This window comes from Vidua macroura, chromosome 1 (genome assembly GCF_024509145.1).
Source record: "Vidua macroura isolate BioBank_ID:100142 chromosome 1, ASM2450914v1, whole genome shotgun sequence".
NCBI classification, from domain to species: Eukaryota; Metazoa; Chordata; class Aves; order Passeriformes; family Viduidae; genus Vidua; species Vidua macroura.
The window spans coordinates 149,945,949-149,970,319 of NC_071571.1; the positions used below are offsets into that span (position 1 = coordinate 149,945,949).

The following is a 24,371-nucleotide window of genomic DNA, read 5'->3' on the forward strand; positions in this document are numbered from 1 at the left end:
TATGATATCATGCTTGATAGCATGTGTTACTATTGTGAAGTGTTTTTTCAGGCTTTTCTGTGAGCTAAAAGAGAGGAGACCAGAGCTGCACGAGGATTTCTCATACCTCTCCAAGTGTACAGAGCTCCATGATTATCCAGACTGGGTTTTCTGTAATAACCCCAATGAGCTTCACAATGTGAGGGTGATCAAACTGACGCATTGTTACTGAAAGGAAATCAAAGAATTCAGTGCATTACATAAAACCTTTTTCAAAAATAATAAAAAAAAAAACCTGTTGGTTAAGCATTTAGCCCATGAGCAGAGAAGATAACTACAGGACTTCAACTGTTGCAAGCAGTTATTTCTGGTCATTCTATGTGCTGAAGGCAGATAGAAACACTGATTGCTTGAGCTGTGCTTGTTGTTCTAAACTCACAAAAATGCAAACTGCTGTGGAAGGTGGCAGTCAGGTCAGGCTCTGCCTCTCAGCTCTGGATCTGGTTATGAACATAACCTAGGTTAATAAAATAACTTGTCAAACCAGTGCACAACCAGTTAATCTGTGCCTTTCTACTGGAAGAGGAGGTAAAAACAGTCTGTATAATTCAATTACTGGAAAAAACATGTTTGCCAGATTATGATATGGACAAAAATCTTATTTAATCATGACATCATTTTATTTTCCATGGAGTTAATTTCAGTCCTGGCAGCACAGCCACAGTATGTTTTATGCAGTATGACATATGAATCTCAGAATGGTTTGGGTTGGAAGGGACCATCAAGACCAACCAGTTCCAATCCCCCTGCCCTTCAAGGGACACCTTCCAGCTTGCTGGCCCCAAGCCCCATCTATCCTGGTCTAGAACACCTCCAAGGATGGGGCAGCCACAGGTTCCCTAGGCAACCTGTGCCAGGCCCTCACCACCTCATCAAAGAATTTATCCTAAAATCGAATTTAACCTGCCCTCTTTCAGGTAAACCCATCACCCTTGGTCCTATCCCCCTGCCTTCCCCGATAAAGAGTCCCTCCCCATCTTTCATGTAGGCATCCTTTAGGCACTGGAAGCTGCCCCAAGGTCCCCCCAAAGCCTTCCCTTCTGCAGGTGGAACAACCTCAACTCTCCCAGCCTGGCTCAGAGCAGAGATGCTCTAGCCCTTGGTCTTGCTGCAACAGCACCAGGTCCCTCCTGTGCTGGGGATCCCAGAGCTGGGTGCAGCTCTGCAGGGGGGTCTCACCACAGAGGAGCAGAATCTCTTCCAACACATGCATGGCAAAATCACCTTTTCTGTATCCTTGACAAACATCCCTCATTTGACCCTCCAGCAGCATCTCCTCCACACTTGCAGTTTGTAGTGCCAGCAGAAACACACAGGAATTACCAAACTGCAAAGTCTGCTTCAGTCTGCCTCAAGTTAGGCAAGAATAAAACCCATTTTCTTCTGCTTTACACCAACCACAAGCTAAAACCAGGAGGTGCTCTTGCATTTCTATTCTGATGAGCTCTGAATTATCTACTTCTGCACATGGATACACAGCAACCCTCCAAAAATCCCTGGACAATCATGTTTATAAGACCAAAATTTATAATAGTTTAGTAACATATCTTCCTGAAAAGAAACTTCATGGGAGATAATATATTCTTTAAAATGTTACTGTTATGAACAATACAGGGAAAAATGCAATAAAGCAAACATCCCTACCACTGACATAGCTTAAAACATTAATAAAAGTGAATAAATAACATGGTGAAATGTCATACAGGCAATGACAGCTGCTAAATCTTTTTCAGCATTGAAAACTCCACCACAGGCAAACCTCAAAATATCTTAATATTCCTAATATTAAAATATTAGGAAATAAATGTATTAATTCAGTGAAGTAAGCAACTGTTCTGAGCAAATTTGCAATGTGAACACAAGACAAAGGCAACAGATGGGAATTAGAATGAAAAAGAGGAAGAAGGAATGGCAAAACTACTAAATCAAAATTGAAAAGTACTATTTATGTGTCGACTACAGCAGCATTTCCTTATCTGTCAAACTTGAAGCATAATAAGGAGCATTCAATGAGCAATTATTTTCTATATTGCCAGGAGACGGCAGCCTACCTTGTGACTGCTGAGTTATTACTGTAAACAATGGTATTTACTGTTCCAACAGATAGAAATGCAATGGAAAAAGTTACAGTAATTTACAAAAAATCTGACATCCAAAAATGAGACTCCATTAGCTATTAACACAGGTCTTCTGAACAAGCTGAAAAAACTCCTTGAATAAAGGAAGGGTGAATAAAATATACTGTGACATCTGACCACAACCAATTACTTTACTGATAAAATACAATACCTTTACAACATTTAGAGGTACAAAACAGCAGGGAATAATAGGCAAAAATTAAAACTTAAGTGACATATCTTAATTTGCTTGCAAAACCAAACAATAGAGGAATCAGTAACTTTTATATTCTTTAAGAAGTTTCTGTTCCTATTCACCCCAACAAAAAGCCTTCCTCCACTCATGAAATGTGCTGCCTGGGGAATGCAACATTTGTGGGCAATTATTTAGAAAAATGGCCTATTCTAGCATAGATTTTAATTCTGAATTTTCAAAGCAGATCTCTCTTAGACATAACATGTCTAGCAAGGACAACTACCTGACCTTCCAAAGCAATAAACTGGAGAAAGTGCTGTGGTTTTAAATTCATTAAGGAAAGAGAAGGAATTAGAAGATCAGATCTAATGTTCCAAAACTGATTCTAAAGACCTACAAGAATCAGACATCACCACTCAATTTGGAAAATCAAAGTGCCCACATCCAATCACAGACGTGGGCAATGCAAAGATGTAGAGCAGTCCCCCAGCACGTGTTGTAGGAGGGGAAAACATCAGGCTATATATTAATAAAATATTTACAGCACTGTAAGAATTTTCTGGCACAGGTGGCCACAGTCTTTGCAAGGCGAAGTTACAGAAATGATTCCAAAAGAAGTTGCTTAATACTCACAGGCTTCTTGTAAGAATTTTTCTCTAACACTGTCCGAAGTGCAGTTTTTACACGTTTTGATTGCAACAGCCATAGCTGGATTTTCCTGAAAAACATTATTGAGGAATAGCTGAAATACAAACCACCAAAAACTGCCCACCAAAAGCTGGCCCTTAGAATTCTGGCAAAACTACTTTGGAAAAAAATTACTATTAGATAAAATGCCTTTAGTTGAGAAATTACATGTGGAAAGCTTCAGTGTTAAAATACCATGATAATCAAGACACCTTGCATACAGCTTTTATATCTAATGTGTCTTGGAAATACTTAATCTGTTTTAAATCATGTTAAATTGTGGAAAAATTATGACAAAAGATGGTAAGCTTAACTGAATAATACTGTAAACTTTTTGTGTTATTGAGGACAGTAAACTCCTGACAATATTTAGCAAAAATAGAGGAAAGAAAGAGATATGTGCCTAAAAACCACACTTAGCTTATACAAGCAAGCAACCCAGAAAGCCAAATTAAGGACTTTTTGTAGCTCTTTCAGAGGAAAGACTGGCTGTAATTTTGAACTCAAACTACAAGGGAAAGTAAAACAAAGATTTTTACATATTATCTTCACAGTCAGCTGGATCAAGGCTTTAAAACCAGGTTCAGCAGAATCAGATGTATTTAAAATCAAATGGACTTTCCCATCTGATTTCTCATCCTCTGAATACCTGAAAATGAGAAGTTCTTGATGGGTTGAGAGCAGCTGAAGTGTTTTAAAACTAAGCTTCTACATTAGGAATGGGCTTGTTCAAGGACCTGTATGTCCTCCTTCCAAGTGGGAAACTGGGAATTGTCCATTGTTTAATGGGCAATTTACACATGAACCTTTCCTCAAAATACTACAGCAGTGATGAATACCCTCATCCAATTTTTAAGGCCAGTAGGAAATGAAGATTCAGAATTATGTTCCATCTCTGCTCATGCTTGGTCTATTTTAAATCTATTTACAGACAAAAATTACCAGAATTAGAATAGTAATTATATTTTGCAGGATGAAGTGTCTTATTTTCAAAGTTGCTCACAAAAGAGATCTTCAAGTTGACTTTGCAGGAAAATATTGATCTAATCCTTTTCTCAAACATCAAATGCCCATAAACTAACTGAAAAGGCTGATGGTAAATCATGATTTTATTCCCTTATGAAACCAGGATTGAATAATCAGCCTGGGGATGAGACCTCTGGATGCCTGCCAGACCCATCCCTCTCCCGGTGTTAAACATCAAGTTTTTGAAATATCCTTTAACCAACAGGAGCACCAAAGGGAAGAATCTCAGTGTCTGCAACCAGCAATTGGTTGGAAATAAATGTTGGAAAAGGCCTGATACTGGGGTTTTGTTGATCTTTTGGTTTTGTATACGGAGACAAACCAGTGAGAATGTACTAGACTGGACACATTTTCTGTACTGAGCAGGAAATGGTTTTTAAAATGACACTTTGGGATTAATTCCACAGTTAGTCAGCCTTTAAAGACAATCTTCCTGGGATTGTTACAGCTGAGCAATAGGATGCTACATCTATAAACCCATTTTCCATTCAGTACCCTACACTTGAGCCTGGCTGTGACCCTTCAGGAATACCTGGAGAGGTGGATGCTGAATCAGGACTTTGCAAGTGCAATGAACAGGGACAAATGGAATTTTTGAGATTCAGCTTTGAGCTAGCAGAGCAAAAGGCAAGGAATATCCCCTATATTTTTGCACTCAAGCTGAACATATAAAAGGGTACACTACCATGATATTAGAACTAATCTTACATTGATTTTAAGATTTCCTCCCAGAGTGTAAGTTACACTCTGTGACCAGAACACTAAAATTTAATGGCATCACTGTTCTGTTTCACCTTCACATATCCCAGTGTCTTAAATGAAGTACATTCTTATTAATAAAATAAATCCACAGGTGGTTGTTTAAAAATCTTAACGAAGAATGCCTGAGTAAAATCCATTTTCCAATGCTCAAAAAAGAATGGAGACAGCTAACATTTTCAAAACAACAGCCCATAAGAAAAGGGTCTTTAATTCGTTTTACAGAGCTCTAGACTTATCCACCATGCCCCAAGTGAGTGAAGCATTACTCCTTGGTACTCCTGTTAATTTGAACAGAATTAAATGAAAAATAAGAATCTCTTTCAATTTGAAGTACATGAGATGTGCTTTCTAAATAAGGCTATCAGACCAGACTTCAAACTTGCCTGAAACAGAACATTTATCCTTATTTACTTAAATATTGCACTGAAGATTATTTAAGCCATCAAGCCCAGGACCCTAACCAGCTGTTTCTGAAGTTAGAACAAGATTATTGTCCACAAGAATTCTTGTATAATCTATAAAAAATTCCAACAATTTCTTCTAATATGAAATATTTATTTTATTAGGGGCCTTTGTTGAAATTAACCATTTTTTGCAGCTTTCTCTTGCTTTCTCTTTTTTTGATCTATTTAAACTGAAATCTTAGTCTTTCTAGAAAAACTCACGAGCATCATCTTAAATTACACAAGTCCTGCCAACCTCCCTTGTTCCACTGAGGTGATTCTTGTGCATTGGCATTTTGCTGGATCAGTATCCAAGTATTTTGTATTTTATTTCAGGAAAACATAGGAACTTTAGTAGGCTTTGTTGTGAGACAGACAGCAAAATTGCCACTGGACCAAATTTTTATTTGTTCTGGAAGACTCAGACCAAGACCTCTAAGGAATACTCTTATTTTTTTTTTTACCTAGCAAAGTTTTGTTGTTCATTTTTGTTTGAGAAGTGAGGCTTACCGGGCTCATGTAAACTCCTTGGTGCACATCTCCAAACTGTCCTTCCCCAATGCAGCGCCCCAGCTCAATCCTCTCCCTTTGAATTTCATAATCTCTGGCTACAAGAATATAACGTACTTGAAATATTAAGTTTCTGCTGAAGGGCAAGGAAATAATCCACAAGACACAAAACTCAAAGTAAGTCACTCAAATGTCTCACATATGAAAAACTAAGATTAACATTTGCTGCACACCAACCTATAGAGATGCTGCACACACACAGTGGAGACCTCTCAAACCTCTCAAAAGTTTGAACCAAAGCAACAGGAAAAGAACTGTGAGGTTGTTAAATGAATTACAATGCACTTATTTTAGTGCAATAAATGTAATTAAATCCTTTTAAATTACAGCTGGTGAAAGACAAAGCGCACAAACATTTTAAGGCAACACCAATGATGTTAAAGTCAGCACACATCCCTTTGGCTGTTTAAGAGGACTCCACCATGTGCAGTTTTAGATTTTGGAACCATCAAAAAAGCCCAGAGAACTTTTAAAGAGGTAACTGCAAGAAAAAAATACAGGAACAAGAGGATGGCAAATAAAGACAAAATGAAAGTGAATTTTTGAGTGCACTACACCTCTGCCAGTGTGTAACTGAATAAAATTGAGATGTTTGGTGGCCTTATGCAATTTTGTTAATGTCACAGTTTAACAGGCTGAGAATATTACTGATAAAAATGGCTCAGCACTTCAGCAAAACATGTAATCAATTGCAATTGAATGATTTCATTTGCAATTTAATTTCTAGCAGACATGGAAAAGTATTTCAGGAATAGCAGAAAAGCATGCACAGTATATGTTTTCACCTCTACTTATATTATTCAGAGAAAAAATTATAACCAACCAGCTTAGAACTTCATAACCTTGACTTTGACATCATTAACACTAAAGAAGTAATGTCATGTAGAGCTGGCTAACAAGGTGATAAATGCCTTTTTCATCTCTTATTTTAAGTAGTGCATTTTCCTCTTTAAAATCCCAAAGCTAACCGGTTTAACTATAAATAAATAATGTTTATTAAATGAAAGTGAATAGTAAGCTTTAAAATTCCACATCATTCCAAACTGCAAGCATACAGGGATGGGTAAAGGGGTCTCCTGTTACCTTCATCTATTCCATAGCTTTCTGCAGTGCAATTAAGAGAAAAATCAAATGCTTACTTAGAGCTTCTTAAAATCAAAACAGGACAAACATTTTTCAACATTAAAAAAAAATATATATTGATGCAATTTAAAGTTTACATTAGCAGAAGTCACAGGCCCATTCTTGTGATCTTTACTGACTCAGTCCTTTGGGAGCTGAACACTTGAGTCCCCTTCAATCCAGCAAAGCACTTAATGAATTTCTCTCCACAGCCCATCTCATGGGTTTTGCATTGAAGCCATATTCAAGTGTTCAGCACATCCAGGGCTGGGCCCACAAGTAATTACTTCCATGAGAATTTAAATAAAAAGGTGTGGGGGGGAGGGGGAATAAATTATACAAAATTAATCTGTTAACAAAAGTAAAGGATATAATTTGATCCTGAAACTATGTTAATAGAGTATGTAGTCACTTAACTGCAAGACATTAAAAATGCTCAGTTTATTTCTGGAAAACATATATTCTTGCTTTTCAAATACTGATGTTCAAATACATATATATGTTTTGTAAAACATATATTCTTGCTTTTCAAAGGTTTTCCACAGCCGTGGAAACAATGCTGTGAATACTGAAGTGATCATGAAACATTCTGCCCCGTGGTGAGCTCAGAAATCTACACAAGTTCATGGTCCTTCAGCAGAATGTGGCCCCAGCTCAGCACCATCCTCCCCTCTCACACTGACCAAACCTGATGTTTTTGGCAGGATTCTGCACCAATGGACTGTCTGCTTCCAGAGAAATCCTTGGTTGCCCAAATGCAACTGGAATTTCCCAGATGCAGCTTTTAAAATCAGAATATTCGACTTTCATGTTCAATGAGTTGGCCTTGACAGTTTAGGACTGTATCATAATTCAAACAGGCTGTAACACAAAATCCTTGTGGTGGCTACAGCACCACTGTTTTTACTTCAAAGATGAAGACTCAGCAGAACTTTGAATTTCTATTTTTGTTCTTGGAGTCTTTCATCTTTAACAAAATTGCATGTGGTACAGTTGAGTGTTCCTTTCTCGTGGAACTGGAGAGCACCACATCTGTCACAGAGCAAGGTGAGATACAGTCAGACAGCAATCCACAGAGATGCCACATTGTTTGCTCTCATCACAGAGATCTTATCCAATCTTTAAGTGTTTCATTCAGCATCACAATCAAAAAAAAAAAAAAAATCCACATTTTGAGACTAAAAAAAAAAAAAGAATTCCATTGTAAAATCTCAGATAGCAGGAAAGCAGAACATTTTCTTTGCACATTTATTAAATAAGGCTGAAACAGTTCAGTCCCTGCTAAATGAAGGAAGCTTATGGATAGGAAAGTTCCCAGATAAACCATGGCACTTACTTGAGGGCATTGTGTAAGTGTCTTCTTCATCTATAATCTCTGCATAGTCATCAGTCTCTGCAAAGGGAGGAATTGAAGAATTTCGGGAAAAGCAGATGAAAACAATTCTCCAGAACAACAACTCTAATGTACCACGGCTGGTATGTCCCAAGCCCCAAGCTCAGCATTGCTGGGTCACATTTAATACAGCATGACTAAAACTTGCTCATGCATAATTCATGATATGTTAATGACCTCAGTGCCAACCGCATTACATCACATAGATGCACTCAACAAAGAAGAAAAGGAAGATTTGTTTGTACTCAAAAAAGTTCAAGTTTTGCAATTGGAACCCATCTAAACTGTTGATTTAAAATCTTTTTAACAGCAAATTCCATTGCAGTAAAGAATAAAAATTATGAATGAGTGAAATTGCTTTACCTTTAATAAAGTGTGAATAACAGTTTGCTGTTTTTTATGTCAAACAGGCAGAAGACACCAATGATGTTCCAGGGCAGCTTCCCCCTACTGTCAGTGTGGCCAGCTGAGTTATTTACCACAGAATCTTCTAGAGCACAAAGACCTTTTTAAGTCACACTCTCTTCCCCATTTTTCTTACAATTTTCCTTGTTTAGTGGAAATTCACCATTAGTTTTGCTGTCAAGACTCAAGATTTCATGGACAGGTTTTGGAAACAACTTCCCAAAATTTTCAGAAAAATGACAGTGCACTTCCTCTGTTCAAAAATTGCAACTTTTACATCATCTATTCTCAAAGTGGTTTAAATGGTGTCAAGCCATATCAGAAGGTTCTTTCCTTGCCCTAAAGAACTTCCAGAGTGTGCAGGTCATTTCCTAAAGGTTAGATCAACTCCTCCAGGGGTTTTAAAGCCAGTCCACAATAGTGGGTTCATTTTTTACTTCAAGGCTGTAAAATTCTACTCACCAACTTTAAACACAAAGACAGGTTTTCAAAACTGAGTAATTTCCCAACTGCACAAACCCATTGTGCAGTTTTTGTGGTTGATTTCAGATCATCACACACTGGAAAGCCTCTGGAAGTCATGATTTCCTCCCTCTTTTCCCCCATCTGCCCTGGAGCACATGGATACATCCCTACAGCTCCCTGGCATCATTTCCAGAGCCATGGCTTGAACTGGGACAAAGCCACAGTGAGTGGGAAGAAGGATGGGATGGTCCCTCAGCTGAACCCAGCCCTGAAACCAGAGCAAGGCCCATCAATATTACACACACAGACAAGCAACAGCTCAGTTTTCAGGCAAACTGAATATTCAACAATTAGGAAACTACAGGTTGCCTATAGTCTTTGAAGTTCAACACACTTCAGGGAGTAAGTGTAATTTTATGACTCTAGTTTCTTACTACTTAAATAAAATTAAAGCTGTTTTTTTCCTTTGAACTCCTGTAGGAATATGCCAGATAACAGCAGAATTGGGAAATTCCATGTAATTTTAAATTTTGCTAGGCAATTTCTATGTGGGACATAGCAAAACACAGTCACCTAATGAAAATGCAATAAATTATAAAGACAGTGCACAATTCTGAACAGGCAGAATACTCCAGAAGCACTTATATCTTTCTTGGTATTTTATTTTCTTCCCTACATTATAAACTACTGTTTTTGTAAAAATAACCCTCAGTTTCATTAAAAAAAAAGCTTTTAAAAAAAATCCCCAACATGATGGAGACAAATCACTCTGTTTCCCTCCAATATTGTGATAGGATTTTGTTGAAGATATCAGGAAGTTCTTTATGTTAGAAAATGGACTGGATGAAAAATATTGTAAACATATCTAAGAAAAATTTTTGAAGTCTGGAAACCAAACTGATGCCACTTAAAAGACCCCAAACTTTTCACACTAGGTTACAGAATACTGCTGTAAGAAGTGATCAATGGCAGGGCTTATTCATCTCTCTATTTTAAATAAATGAGTTAATTCATACTAAAAGCACTCTCAGAACAGCACAGAGCACTTTACATGCTTTTGATACATTGCCCAAAACCATCATGAAACCAGAAGTCTTCATAATCAATCCAAATAAATTAAATGTATACAATTAACTACACAAATATTTCTTGCTCCACATTTAACACTCTGGAGAGGAGTACATAAAACATAATTCCTATTTATGTCTGGCATTGTTTCTGGGAATTAAGAGAAAAATTCAGTCCAGGCATCAACAGTGATGGGCTTGAAGTGGTCTGGAACAAAGAGAACTGACCTCTCACAGAGGAGCTTGGGCCCGGTATTAATCACAAATTGTTACCAAATCTGCCAGAACTGCGTCTGCTAAGGGATATTCCAGAACCTCCACGGAGCCTAAAGCAAATCTGAGCTGGGCAGGTTCTCCAGGCTGCTCCACAAAGGAGGATGTGTTACAGCACTCTCTAGAGCTGAACACATTCAGCAATTCCAGATGTCCTTGGTAAGTCTAGAAAAACTCAGATTTAATAAGAGAGCTCATCATGCTGCCCTCCTGCACTTTTTAAACCCAGCGCCATCACTTGTTATGGTTCTTGGAGATGGCAAAATTAACAAGTTGCTTTCAGGAAAAGGTAGTGGTGGTCACATGCATGAATGAGCCAATCTGAGCTTTACTAAATCTGAATGCATTCATTAAATGTAGGGAGAAACACCCCAGGGTATTAAACCCATAATAGCTAATCTATGACCTTAGGCACATGTTTGAACTTCCCTTTTTCATAATTTTTCCCATTTATAAGAGCTTGTAATTTATAAAAGAAGGTAAGTTCCAATAAAAAGTTAGGTAGGGGTAGTCTCTGAAATATAATTTTTAAATTTATGGCAGAAAAAAATGTCCTTTTGATGTTTAAAAAAAGGAAGAAAATTGTGTGGTATTATCTTTAGCTTATATCTGAAGGAAAGGAGATGAAAAGTTAATACACCCCCCCCTTCACATTTTACTGAAAGGAAGGTTGCAAGACGTGATCTCTATTTCCTCTTATCACCCTCGTTTGCATATTGCTTTTATGTCCTTTTAGTGCCTCCTACTTAGAAGAATAAAGGTACACACACTATCAGTAGCAGCAGTTTGATTCTTTCTCAACATCAGATGGAATCCTTTAGAAAAATAGTCAAAAATCTTTTAAAAAACCAAACTACAACTTCTTTTCAGAAGAAAAAAGACTTTTAAAGGCCGCAGAAGTTAAATATTTTATAGTAAGTTTCAAAGTCTTTAAAAGGAAACCCCAAATATTAAAATATATCTTTAAAATTATTAGTTTGAATAGCTGAAACCTGGTTAATATTCATGTATTCAATCTGCATTAATCTATCTTGTACAGCTTCTTTTAATGCAAGGAGCACTTTGATGCCTTTAAAGCATTACTCAGTAGACTCATTTCTCAGGTCTTACATCCACTGATCTCACCCACTGACCAAATTAATGATGATGTAACCATTTCAATCAAACTGGACACTTGCAAACCTCTAAACCTTCTCTGCATCATGCCACAAGCCTCATTGCAAACACATGCACCACCACATCCCTGTGTGTTTGAAATAGAATTTTTCCTTTTCCAATTCCAGTTTAGCAGAAAGCATTAGTTGCACAGCCTGTAAAGTACAGTATTTATCAGCTAATACCCAAAGCAGACCACTTTTTAACACTAAAAGCTGTATAAAATGTATTACTGAAATGTGCATTAAGTGGTATATGGAGATAAGAGTTGCATATTGCACGTTAGTAACACACAGACTAGAAAACATATTACCGTCCCCACTAATTTCATCTGCAGATCCAGGTGGCATGCAAGGAGAGAGAAAAAAGAGGGGGAGAGAGAGGGGACAGAGAAGGGGGAGGGGAAAATATACTATTAAATTCATGAGTAATCCAAAAGTATTCAGACTGTAGTTATCTTATATACCTGACTCAAGAGAAACCAGAAAAGCAGCAGAATTTAAGACTTCTCACCTAAAACCCAAGGGACAGAGATATGCTCTAAGAAGCTTTTATGATGAAACAGAGTTAATGACTTTCAGACACAAAGGTACACAAAAATTAAATTTGGAACTGGAACTAGTTCTTTTAATGCATTGTTAAAAATAGTCAATTTCTGGGTTTATTCAATACTTTAAAGCAGTTCTCCTACAGCCAGATGAGTCAGCTCAACTTGACTCTGCACATACACTGAGGACTTTGGATAAGCAGAGTTGGTGTTGACCCTTCCAGAAGGAATGCACTCCTGAGCTATCACCAAGACATGAGTGAGAAATGGAACCATCTAAGTTTTAATGACACAGAGCATTGTGCACTTGTACAAGGCTGAAATTTAAACGAATGGCAAAGAGAGCAACTCTACAGGGAAGATTTCAAACAAACACCAGATTCCACATGTACTGCAGCAGCCCTACTGCACCAAACCCCACAGCACAAGCTAAGGCAAATATTTTAGACAATTTTTATAGATAACAGGAAATTCTTCTCACCCCTAATAAAGCCAAACTGGTCTAGATCAGTGCTGGACCAGTATGCAGCCAAAAGCATCGCTGTAGTCCGTGTTTAATTCAAAGTGATCTCAGCTGATGCTTATTGTTGCTATTCTGTTTCATCTATAAGCATGCTGTATCAGGGGTCCAAGAATGAAGTCAAAATATATTTACAAAAAAAAAAAAGATGGCAGACAAGGGCTGCATGACTGTATAAGTAAGATAATTTAGTATGTTTGTCATTGTAGCATATGATGCTAGAAAACACATTCCCCATAAAAACGGGGACCAGCAAGCCAGTGATGCTGCACGAAAATCCAATTCAACAGCAGGAAAATATAATGAAATTATTCTTGGAACTCTGTTTACCTGAGGCTAAAGTAGTTTACAAACAGTAACTGAGTTAGTATATTCAGCTTTTGGGTTAATAAGGCAGCCTAGACAAAGAGCAGAGCAGTACCCTTGGGCGGCGACTCATGGGCACAGAAGACGAAAGGCAGAAAGCGTCTAGCTTTCTTTACTTTATGCTGACAGTGATTGACTCCTTTACAAAGAGGCAAGAAAAGGAAAGAGAAAAAAAAAGAAACAAATTATTTGGAAATAAAAGAAAAAAAGACTGAAGAGAACATCTATAACGAACGAACATAAAAGTAAAGGTTTACATTAAAATTCTGTATACCCAAACAAAAATGCACATGTCTCTGAAACTCTAAAGCATTTTTGGTACTTTCCTTCAAATTCCTTTCTACAGTAATTCATATTTCAGTTTTTAGCAATAAGACTAGGACTCATTAAAAAGTCAGATTATGCCAGCTATGTACACCACTCATTAACAACAGAAAGAACATTTATCCCAGAGGTGCAACCTGCTTTTCCAAGTTTGCCATCTAAGTTCTGTCAGACTTTTGTGACAGCTATATTCCAGCTAAAGTGGCAGTCACCAGACTTAAACACGTATGTATTGACTCTCTGAACCCTTAAAACAACACAGAAGAAGTATTTCACACAGCAGGGTTACACAGAACAAGGGAAAACATCATTTCCCTGTCTCCTGAAATACAGCATTGATAAATTTTAGGATCTCAAATCTGCCACCAGAATCTTATTCCCAGTGCAGACCTGCCTTGCCAATGGATATTCCAGCTCTGCAAGGACCTCTGGGTGAACAGCCCATGGCACCCTCACTACCTCCTTTCCCAGTCACCCCACTGCATGTTTTAGCAAAGTGCTTATCAGGAGTGTTTATCAGGATGAGGGAAATTCTGGAGTAGGAAAAAATACAAAGAAGACACACAAGGTGAGAAAGAAGGACTCAAGATGACATAGAGCACCTGAGGGTATCTGCTCCTTTTATTTCTCTTGTTACCTGTTTGCTCCTCTCTGCTTTCCCCTTTTTCCTCTGCCCAAGGAAATATGAGAAGTGGTTTAAAAAGCCAGTTATATAAAAAACCTGCATCCTGGGGCTGGTAGCTCTTCACAGCCAAAACTGAGTGAGGTCCAGCCACCTGGATGTTACACAGGCTGGGGATGCAGTGTTAAAAGAGAAGCCCAGTGCCACAGCAGCAGCTACAGGGACAGTGAACCAGTCAGTGGTGGGAGGAGTGCAGGAATGGTAGAAAAGGAAAATTACATTTCAATAAAAGCAACTTCTACAACCGACAAAAACTACCATCATAAAAACTTCTGCATGACTGAGCAAACAGGAATCATTAATCTAGTGGGAAAATGCACATGTCAGAGAGAAAGACAGAACATTAATCAGATTCAATGCTAAAAACTAAAAGAGGTGCAAGGAGAGGGGAAACTTCTTGACTAAGGCAGTGTATCAGTATTTCCATTTGTCTTGGTTTAAGACAATTTAAAGGGGAAGACTCCCCCTTGGTACTCCTAAGGGACTTCTCTTCCTGACATCACATGACAGACAATTTTCAGCACTGTCATTCTAGCACAAACCTCAGGTAACAGTCATGAAAAGCTTCAGACACACTATGAAGGAAAAGGAAAAAATACTGCAGCTGGTTTAAACAACTACTGAAAAGGTGTTGACATGAGAATGAGGGAACCCAACACTCTGTACTGAAACAGAAGAACAGGTATAGAGTCACTGCAGGCAATGCAAGCCATCTAAAAAGGAAGAGATGCTTCAACTCCTGACCTGCCTGCTCAGGCTACAGAGCTAATTGAAAGCCTGAAGTGCTGAAATGCTGCTCACCCTCCCACTGATAGGTGGGTGGCACAAGCTGCTGAAACCTGACCAAACCTATTTCAAATGAAGGACACATTGCAAAGGTAAAGGTGGTTTTAATTCATGTGCGTGCCTTGGTGCCCTGTGATGGTCCAACTCTGCCCTTGCATTTCAAACTCTGCCTTTATGATTTGCTGTCTGAAGTTTGTTCAACTGTTCTGCCACACTGCATGGAAGATGCTTTGTCTTAAAATTACCACATCTGCAAGTTTAGCTACAAAAGAAAGTTGATTCTAATGAATTGGTTTTAAATTTTAAAAAATAGAAGTTCTAACACTTTCCCAGGAGTCTAGAGAATACCGTAACAAAATGAATAGAAGGATTTCTGATTCTGTGATTCTGTGATTTCCAGCACTCCACAGCAGCTTCCAGCCAGGATATCACTGGTGCTCAAGAATGCTGCTGAAAACTGCATGGGACTTCTTTATTTATTTAGTTCCTCTACGCAGTATTCACTAAAATTATTGTGAAAAAAAAAAAAAAGGCAAAAATAAGGAAAAAAATAATTTGCTGTGCAATAACTATGTTAGAAAGAAAGAGACCAGGCTTTTACTGCCCTTTTTTTACAGGGCAGTTACTACTGGAGCTCCTTGTATGGGCAGAGATGAAATACTGGAAGGCTGAGCCTGATAATATCCCATTCTATTTCATTGTACATTCTTGAACCAGTCTGAGGAAAAATCCTGAAACAAAAACCTGTAGAAAGAATAAACCTATTGATTTTTGAGCTTTTGAACTCAAATGAGCACTATGAGGTTGGCACATCAAATATGCTTCTACATAAACAACAAACCCCGAAACCTGCATGGAATTTTTCTCCAGTCACACCACACTGTTACTGTTTGCACAGCAGAGGTGTCTGCTCAAATCCATTGAGAGGCTCACAAAGGAGGAGCACAGGGGAGTAAAAACTCCTTAACCAGCACCACAGGCTGATGGAATCAATGCAGGAACTTCCTGGACACTAATATGGAAGAAATCTCTTTCGACTGTCACCACAATTCATTCTGGTCTTTTTATGCATGAAAAGAAGCCTTTTAGTCAGTCAGGCTAAAATAGGAAAAGAATAACAGATATTCAACTGTGATGGGAATCTGAAACACTGCAATTTATTAGCATTAAGGGTATTTTCAACTGTATTATCTTACTAATCAGTGAAAAAGCTGGGTGAGTTAAGAAGCAACTCCCTCCTCCATGAACCTGGAGATTAATGACTTGCTCAAGGTTTATAAAATTAATCTGCAGTAAACTTTAAGCTTGAATGTCTCCCAGTGCTGTGACCATATGGCAGAGCTACAGCTCTACCAAAGTCTTTATATTCCTCAAATTACTTAATAATTGCTTAATTTAAATTTATAACTATGTCATTTGTGGCCAGACTCTTAGTCTTTCTTTTCAGAAGTGAGCTGTGAAGTACAACAAAGCTGAGCTGTGACACAGTCCTAAGTGCTCAAGATACAATTTTTCATCGAAAAATTTACTTACACTTCTCAGCTTTGTCTTTTTGGAGTGTCTTGACAAAATGCACATTAAAAAACTGCCAATAATTTTTTAACCTCAAGCAAAGGCCACCTTTTTCCCCACCAACTAATTCTAAAGGAGCTAAGAAATACAAGTCCTGCACAAGAAACTCTTTCAGACCTGGGCACAGGGCAGACCTTCATGTGGAACACAGGAATCATGACACAGAGCCTGCACTGTGCTCTGCAAGCAGAAATGATTCAATAAAATTGAATTTGTTTTTACATCCTGCTCACAGCTTTGCTGGTGATCAGCCTCAACCCAGAGCACACAGGTTCTTTCACAAGCCAACATCTCCTTCATTTAGAGCATTCTGAAGTGGTGTAACACTGACATCAGGGGTTTTTTTCCCCCCTCTCCTGTTTGTTGTGTTTTCACATTTGGCTTCTACTCTATAGGAAACCTCTTGAAAGTCTCTTTTACTCACAAACTATACCACAGAGTTTTTTTTTTCCTTCATGATAAAATCTCACTTAAATCAGGCTTACCTCCTTCAAAACAGGATCTTTTCCATTCAAACTGAAATTTCAGCTGAATGCCATGACTAAACTGGCAGCTCCCTCAAACAGGATCTGCTCCTAAGCAGCACCTTCGAGAAGAACTCCCATTTCACTGCCAGGATCAGGAGTTAATCACAGTGATTAAAGTCTAACAATGTTATGTTATAAATGTGTGTTTTTGAAGCAGAACCTGGAAAGTTACTGAGAAGCCCCTTTCAGGATCCTAAAATCTTTCAGCTCCTATATAGATATTTGCTCCAAGAGATCAAATCCCCCGTGGAGCATGTTACTGAATATATCTAAACCATGGGATAGAGAGGCAATGGCACAACCAGAATTATTAGAAACTCCTGCCATCATTTCATGATGCACTTAGAGCTGCATCCCTTTGAGTTTAAAATGCTGCTTGTGTTGCTGACAGCAGCTGCACCAGCTGGGGAACAGGATAGTAAACCACTTTCTCTTTAATATACTTATTTCCCTCTTAAAGGTTTGTGTCCTGGGGTTTGCTACTCAGGTGCCTTCAACACTTTGCTCTATCAGCTGAAACAGGGACTATATTTTCAGAGAACTTTTAATTGGCTTCACCAAATAAGCTCATACTAAAGCTGCAAAACCAGCACCTGCTTTAAGCAAGACCAACCCTGTGGGACATCCTAAAATCCTCTTCAGACACATCCCTTGTGCTGGCTACTGCAGCTCATCTCTCCCTTCCTGTCATCTTCCCACTCACAGCTCCCTCCCCACAAAAACATCATTTTACAACAGTACCTGAATATCCAAATGCCAGGAGGAACTGCTTGGAATCACAGGAGCCTTTAGGTTGAAAAAGACCCTTAAGATCATCTAATCCAACCATTAACCCAGCACTGCCAAGAACTTGCCAAGACTTGTTCAATCCTCTGCCTGTCCAGTGCTCACTGAAACACACGAGCCTGAAATGTCATATTATGTGGCACTGCATGGAAAGCAGCATTTGAGCTAGAATTAAAAAAATTCATGAATTCTCCAGGGCAAAGGAGGCACAGTGATTAGCCAAGCGATGCAAAAGCATATTTATTCTTCCTAGTCATATTTACATAAGCAAGGAAGGGGCAGAAGAAACCAAAGAACACTGTGTCAGGAGGAATTTATGTAAAAAGGGAGCAAGCAGCTACTGCTGTACTGACTTCATTTTATGAAAAACTTTTTGTAATACAGAATGGACCAGATAAGTTATTATTTTTGGAAATATGTGTATCTGGAAATACAAGATCACCTTACCAAGGCTAATGTTTGCTATTTAAAAACAAACTGCTGGCCAAAGTAAGTTCCTTTAGACTAGAGCAGAGCATTTTAATAAGGTGTCTCCAAGCCAAACAGTGGAAATATAGTCAATAAAATTAGAGTTAACTGGTGTGCTGCTTCTTACACATTTGATATACTATTTGCACAGAGCAAATAGTTTAGCCTTACCATTTCCTGAGTGTACACCCTTGGCTAAGTACAAAGAACTCTTTTTTTAATGCAGATGCAGAATGAGAAGGAGGTAGAAGCTGCAATTCCCTGTTAGCTAAAACACTCAATGCTTCTGGTGAATCACAGCAATTTCAGCCGAAACTTCAGATGACTACCAAAGAAATCTAAAATCCAACTAATTTGGTTTAGCTTATTTACTTATTATTTAGCTTATTTATTTATTTGGTTTAGCTTAAATTTAGTAATTTATAATCTTGCACATATACAAATGTGTTGAGGCATAAAATCACTATACTTTTTAAAAGGAGGGCAATCTGGCAGGCATCTTAGTTACACACAAAGACAGTGTCCACTGCAAGGAACAGAGAATTTGTGGAATCAAGGTAGACAACAATAGAAGAAAGAGAAGCAGCAAGAGGCAAGAGGTGTGTGGTGAAACCTGGTTCACAGACACACAGATCCAGCAATTTGCTGCTTTGGATTCCTAAAACCAACTTCATCCGTCACTAGCTTGAAAAGACCTTTATTTAGAGGAAGAAAAAAAATCAAGAGGATTTACAAACTTTCTATCTTTGTGTGCTTTGGAATATTGGAGCACTTGGAAAAGACCAAGTTTTCACTTCACTAGACCAGAAATATTCCATGTTTGCAAGTACTTAAAAAAGACAAGGTGTCTTTCTTTAACAGGTTTCTCTTTAAACCTGAAAAGCTTCAGACAAATACCTGAACTTTCAAACCACCAAATCATGTTTCACACTGTGTTTGCATATTGCTGGTTTATCCCAATTTTGGTGGGGAATTCACCGTGAAACTCCCCTTTCAAACTAAGTGTGTTAATAATATAATTGTATCAGACTTCTTAAATTTTTTGCTGAATCTCTGTTTTAGATTTTTGCTATTTATCTTTAGTATTGGGAGAGGTCTAAACAAAGGGGAGCAGTGTCAGTGAAATCAAACAGCAGAGTTAATTTACAATTCAAGCCATCAAAGGTATGGAGCAGCTGCAGATGTCACTGAGCTACAAAAGCTCATCTTATCTGAAACCTCTGGCTCTGAGGCACTGCAATGTCAGCAGAGAAAAGTTCCTGTTCTGCACCCACAGCAGCACCCCCACAGCTGGCTCTGCCCTGGCTGCTGTCAGGCCCTGCTGAGCTGGGACTGGGCTGGGCTGAGCATCGTGTACAGCTGGTGCCTCCCTTGTCCCAGGGATGGATGAGTTCCATCTGACAACAGCAGTGACACTTCTCCACATCCACATCAAGTATCACTTCATTTACAGCAAATCGATTCCTTGGGGGATTCAAGAGATTCTTACAGAAAGCAGCTCCTGAGAACAACCCCTGTCATGTGGGTTCACCTCAGCAATCTGCCTCTGGTTTAAATTTAATATGATGACATACTCAGTGCATTTCAACTAACTTTGGGGGAAAAACAACAACAACAAAAAAGTATTTATATGTCATAATGTTACAAGAAGAACAACCCTTGAGACTGAATATTAAATGCAATGGCTTAAACCATTCTAGCATTATGTCAGCATTTCTAATGGTTTGTAACATGGTATAAAAACAAACATCAAGCACAATAATTTTATTGTGGAAAGATATAAAACATTCCTACAACACAAAAATAATACCTAATTAGTTTTTTTGGTAATGGCAAGAATGAGGATGATATTTGCTGGTTTAATTTTACTGCACTGCTCACAGGAGACAGCTTTGCAGTGTCCCTGACATTCACCTGAACAACCAGCTCACCTCCAGAACTGCTCTCATTTCCCCTCTCATCAACCTTTATGTGATGCCCTCAATTCCAGAGCTGGGGGTAGTACAATTCACTTCCTACACTAATTTCAAAATGCTACTTTAAAAAAGAAGCGTTTGTGCTCTGAATCACCTAAGAACTTCAGCAGAAGATACCCAAATTTGCAGAGTCAGACTGACAGCAAGAAAAGATCATGAAGTCAGCATTTATTATTGGTTTTATTATTAAAAGTATTATTGGCATGCTCAGAAAAACTTAAGGAGTGAAAATTTGAGGCTGCAGACAGCCTTTTTTGTTCTGAAGATTAGCCTTTTTGAGGGTGAGTGAAATAATTAAAAAAGCACAGAGCTAATCACTTCAGAAATTTCAACTTTTTTAACAGCTAAAATAAGCCATACAGGTAAGAATCAAAAGAAAACATGCTGACCATGCTTCATGCTTATCTATCTGATCTAGCATGCTTGCTTGCCAGGCACTGAAGGAAGAAGAACTATTTGACTCTGCTCTTTGACTCGGAGAGGCCACAGTAACTGGTGAAGCTCTATTACCCCACTGCAGCTTTATCCTCATTTTAACTCAGATCCTCTCACCTGTTTTCTTGCAGTGTCTATTTGGGTTTCCTGTGCCAAGCAGTGAATCTCAAGTATCTTTTAGAAGTGGGTAAGGGTGGGGAAAGGAATCTGAGAAGTAGGAAATGAATTAAATGTCTACATATATTTCCTCCTTACTGTATGAAATATGTTGGGGTTTTGAGTATTTGCCACTAAAAGCTCACATAAATGTTAAAGTAGGGCTGAAGCCTCCCTCTAAGGGGAGGGAAATCCACTGAGTCACAGTATTGGTTCTTCAAGTTTGTGAATACCAGAAACCTATTGAAACAGATCATAATATAAATATATTTTTGCATTAAAATTCCCTTAATAAATATTATGTATACTGATTTAGAAATACATTTTCTACTAAGACACTCTTAAGAAACAATGCTTCAAAATTATTTAAGATTCTGTAACAGGAACATATTCTCTCTCAAGCATAAAAACTCCATGTTAACTTAGAGAATTCTTAGAAGCCTATAAAGAACAGAAACAACATATATTACCTCACATACCCATCCTTCAATTAACTTGTCATTTTCAATGGCAAAAATTAAATGCTTTTATCTAAACAGCTATAGAAAAACAGCTATTAAGTTTCTCCTTCCTGTAAAGCAATGATTAATATTTAATTGCCTATTTTCCCTTTTCAAAGCTGCTCCCTCACAATTAGCACATACTCAGGTAATTTCAGTTCTAGCCAACGACATTCTACTTCATCACAAAGTTAAGTGGAAATTCTGGCTTTGAAGTAACTGCACAGATGTGGCTGTTGCATAAAAGTTTCTCTTTAGCAACTTCTCTACGAAGGCAGCACAGCTCCAGTTCGGGGCAGTCAGCAGCCCTGGAGCAGCAGTGAGTGGAAAAGCTGCCTGCACCTCTGCCAGCTCCAGAAATAAACTCAGCTCCTGGCTTTGGATGCACCTTACCTGACACAGAGACTGTGTGAGACCTCACTCCTTGCTTCTCATTGTTGGCCAGCCTGGAAAACAGAAGTTGGAAGTGCTGAATGCTGGACATTCTTCACAGACACTGGGAATTCATCCCAACAGGCACCTACTGTCATTAGCAGGGCTGAGCCACCTCCCCGGCCACAGGATGAGCAGGGGGGAGAAGTCAGAGAGGAATCTACCACTTCATCCTGTCTGGGGGAGTGAGAGTGGCTTTTAATCAGCACAATGAGTCACAGAAACCTGGTGAATTTAGAGGAAACCACAAAACCTAAACTGTGCACACTTGTAAGATGTGTGTAACCTGACTGTGCTTATACTTTCTGTGTGATCTGTGAGAAATGGAGTATGAATTGAGTCTCTGTCTGTAAAAAGACTTATGCTGTACTATTTTGAATTAATTTACATGTCAAACATAGAAAACCAATCGCATTTAAATGTAGTTATTTATAAATAAACAGTGCAAACTGTTTAGCATCACTCCTATAATTAAATTTACTGACGGATTCAAAAGAAACAGCCTGAACCTCAGTCAAGTCTTTTCCAAAACATCCTGTTTTTGTTATTGTCAAATATGATGGATGCATTATGCACTTTTGTTCTCTGATTTTCTTTCTGGTATCTTTGTAGTTTAATACTACTGTGAGCTTTTTATGCCCTACCTGCTATTTGTCCTGGAATCCAAAAGCAACAATAAAAATTATTGTTATAAAGAAGTTCTGAAAGCATCACTATTTTTCAAAACATTTTTTTTTAATTTATGAGAAAAGAAAGCACAAAACTTACTTTGGTATGGATGGTAAAGCTCTTTCACCTTCTGTGTAAACAAGAAGAAAACAGGATTAAAGCTTTTGCACATTTTCCAATAACCTATCTCAAAGTGAAATATATATATGCCTGAAACAATAATCATCACAATCTCTCAGGGAAACTGAAAACTCAAAGAATGTTCTATACATACATAAAGAGCAGCACTATCAACAACTCCTTCTACCCACTCATACAGACCTTTAGGCAAACTCTCATCTGAGGAAACAACGTACACAGAATATAAAAGCTGGTTTTTATTCTTAACAAATAACTCCAATAAATCACTTGCAGAAGGTGTGACACTATCTCATCTCTCTGGTAAGAAATGCTTTTCTTTTATCTCCAAGATGTCCTAAGTTCTAATATATAAATAAAACAACTGAATCCAACTTGGATTTCCAAGTAAGACAACTGAAATAAATCATTAAAGCACATATTATCATATTGATTTCACACTGGCTTGAGACTGTACAATAATAATGTCTTGTGCCAGAGAGTAAGTCAGCTTTTTGTACACTATATTCAAATCCTTGCCAGTCTTTCTTTGAAAATGGAAATGTGTGTGAGAGCTTGGATGTACATACTCAAGGGGTTTTTTTCCTATTGGATTTTATTAAACCCTTGGCAGTCCTGTGGGGAAGTTACTAATCCTTTAGCAAAACATCTTTTCAGTAGATTGGAGTATGCAGGGGAGGAGAGAAGATGGGTAATAAAGTGTTTCACGCTCTAAATCAGTGCAGCTCTGAAAAAGTGACCTGAGAGAACTGAGAGAATGCCCACACCTGCAGAAAATGGTGATGTGCAGTGTTTAACAAAAGAATGTAAATTCTCATTTGTTTTTCTCCCATGTTAAAATTTCCAGGAATTACAGGTGTAAACAACAGTCTCACCTTTGTGTATAAAGGGACTGGTGAAATGCCTGGTACCCAAACCCACACTCAACATGGCAAAATACACTATTTTGGTTCATTTTTTCTGCTGTCAACAGGTAGAAAAGCATCATTTGGCTCAGCAACATCAGTCTGTTTTGAGGTGTCTGATGGAGGGTGTTGAAAAAGAAGTTGCAGAAAAGAAGGGAAACCAGAAGCTGCAATTTTAAAGCCCTGGAGCAGCTCAGCAAGGTGGTAAGAGCAAGCACCTGGAACTGGGGGGCAGAGCAAGCCCAGTAAGTTTATATAAGCAGGTGGGAGATAACGGTACAGTGATATGTTAGGGTAAATTATGCCTTTTGGGAAGGAACCAAAAGGCATAGATCCTCAGAGATAGTGTGGAGTAACAAATATGAGACCAATGGTGTGGAGGTGCAGCCTGGCAGTAAAAGACTGGGGGACAGGTACCCAAAAAAGAGAATATAATGGGCACAAGAGGTTCAACCTGTATGAAACTGGGCAAAAGACATCAAGCTTGAAGGAACAGGCACAGCAGTCCTGCCCACTGCTGTGGGCTGTAAAGAACACTCAAAAGAACCTGAATGTTTACATGACACCTTCAGCTGTCAGCATTAGTTGTGAAATCATCCTGGGTTCTGGTTTACCCCAATTTATGCTCCTACTGCTGGTTGTTCCAATGCTGCTCTTAGACTTGGCAATGGATCTAAGGCTTACATGGTGCTGATTAATCACACATGTTACTGGTGGAACATAGAGTCTTTCCTCTGCTTTAAAAGAACTTCACTAAATTGCACAGTTAACCTTATAATTGTGTATTTTTAAATCCAGGTAATGGATGCACAGTCAATAAGCAGCTACTCAAAATAATTCTCCTTGCTCTTTAATATGTAGC

General features: G+C 38.3%; 1 protein-coding gene across 11 annotated transcripts in view; it reads right to left on the reverse strand.

Moving 5' to 3' along the window:
• PTK2 (protein tyrosine kinase 2) overlaps nt 1-24,371 on the reverse strand; it is a 189,336-nt gene that overhangs the window by 33,056 nt on the left and 131,909 nt on the right. For 3 of the 11 annotated variants that reach the window (XM_053976570.1, XM_053976589.1, XM_053976522.1), the window contains 9 exons: nt 22,566-22,596; nt 21,759-21,811; nt 13,209-13,292; nt 12,034-12,051; nt 8,299-8,355; nt 6,924-6,944; nt 5,781-5,878; nt 2,986-3,070; nt 107-207 (listed from right to left, as the gene is read on the reverse strand). In XM_053976570.1, coding sequence (XP_053832545.1) covers nt 107-207; nt 2,986-3,070; nt 5,781-5,878; nt 6,924-6,944; nt 8,299-8,355; nt 12,034-12,051; nt 13,209-13,292; nt 21,759-21,811; nt 22,566-22,596 — 548 coding nt within the window. The remainder of the gene's footprint in view (nt 1-106; nt 208-2,985; nt 3,071-5,780; nt 5,879-6,923; nt 6,945-8,298; nt 8,356-12,033; nt 12,052-13,208; nt 13,293-21,758; nt 21,812-22,565; nt 22,597-24,371) is intronic. The other 8 variants (XM_053976598.1, XM_053976529.1, XM_053976608.1 and 5 more) reach the window with 5 other exon arrangements.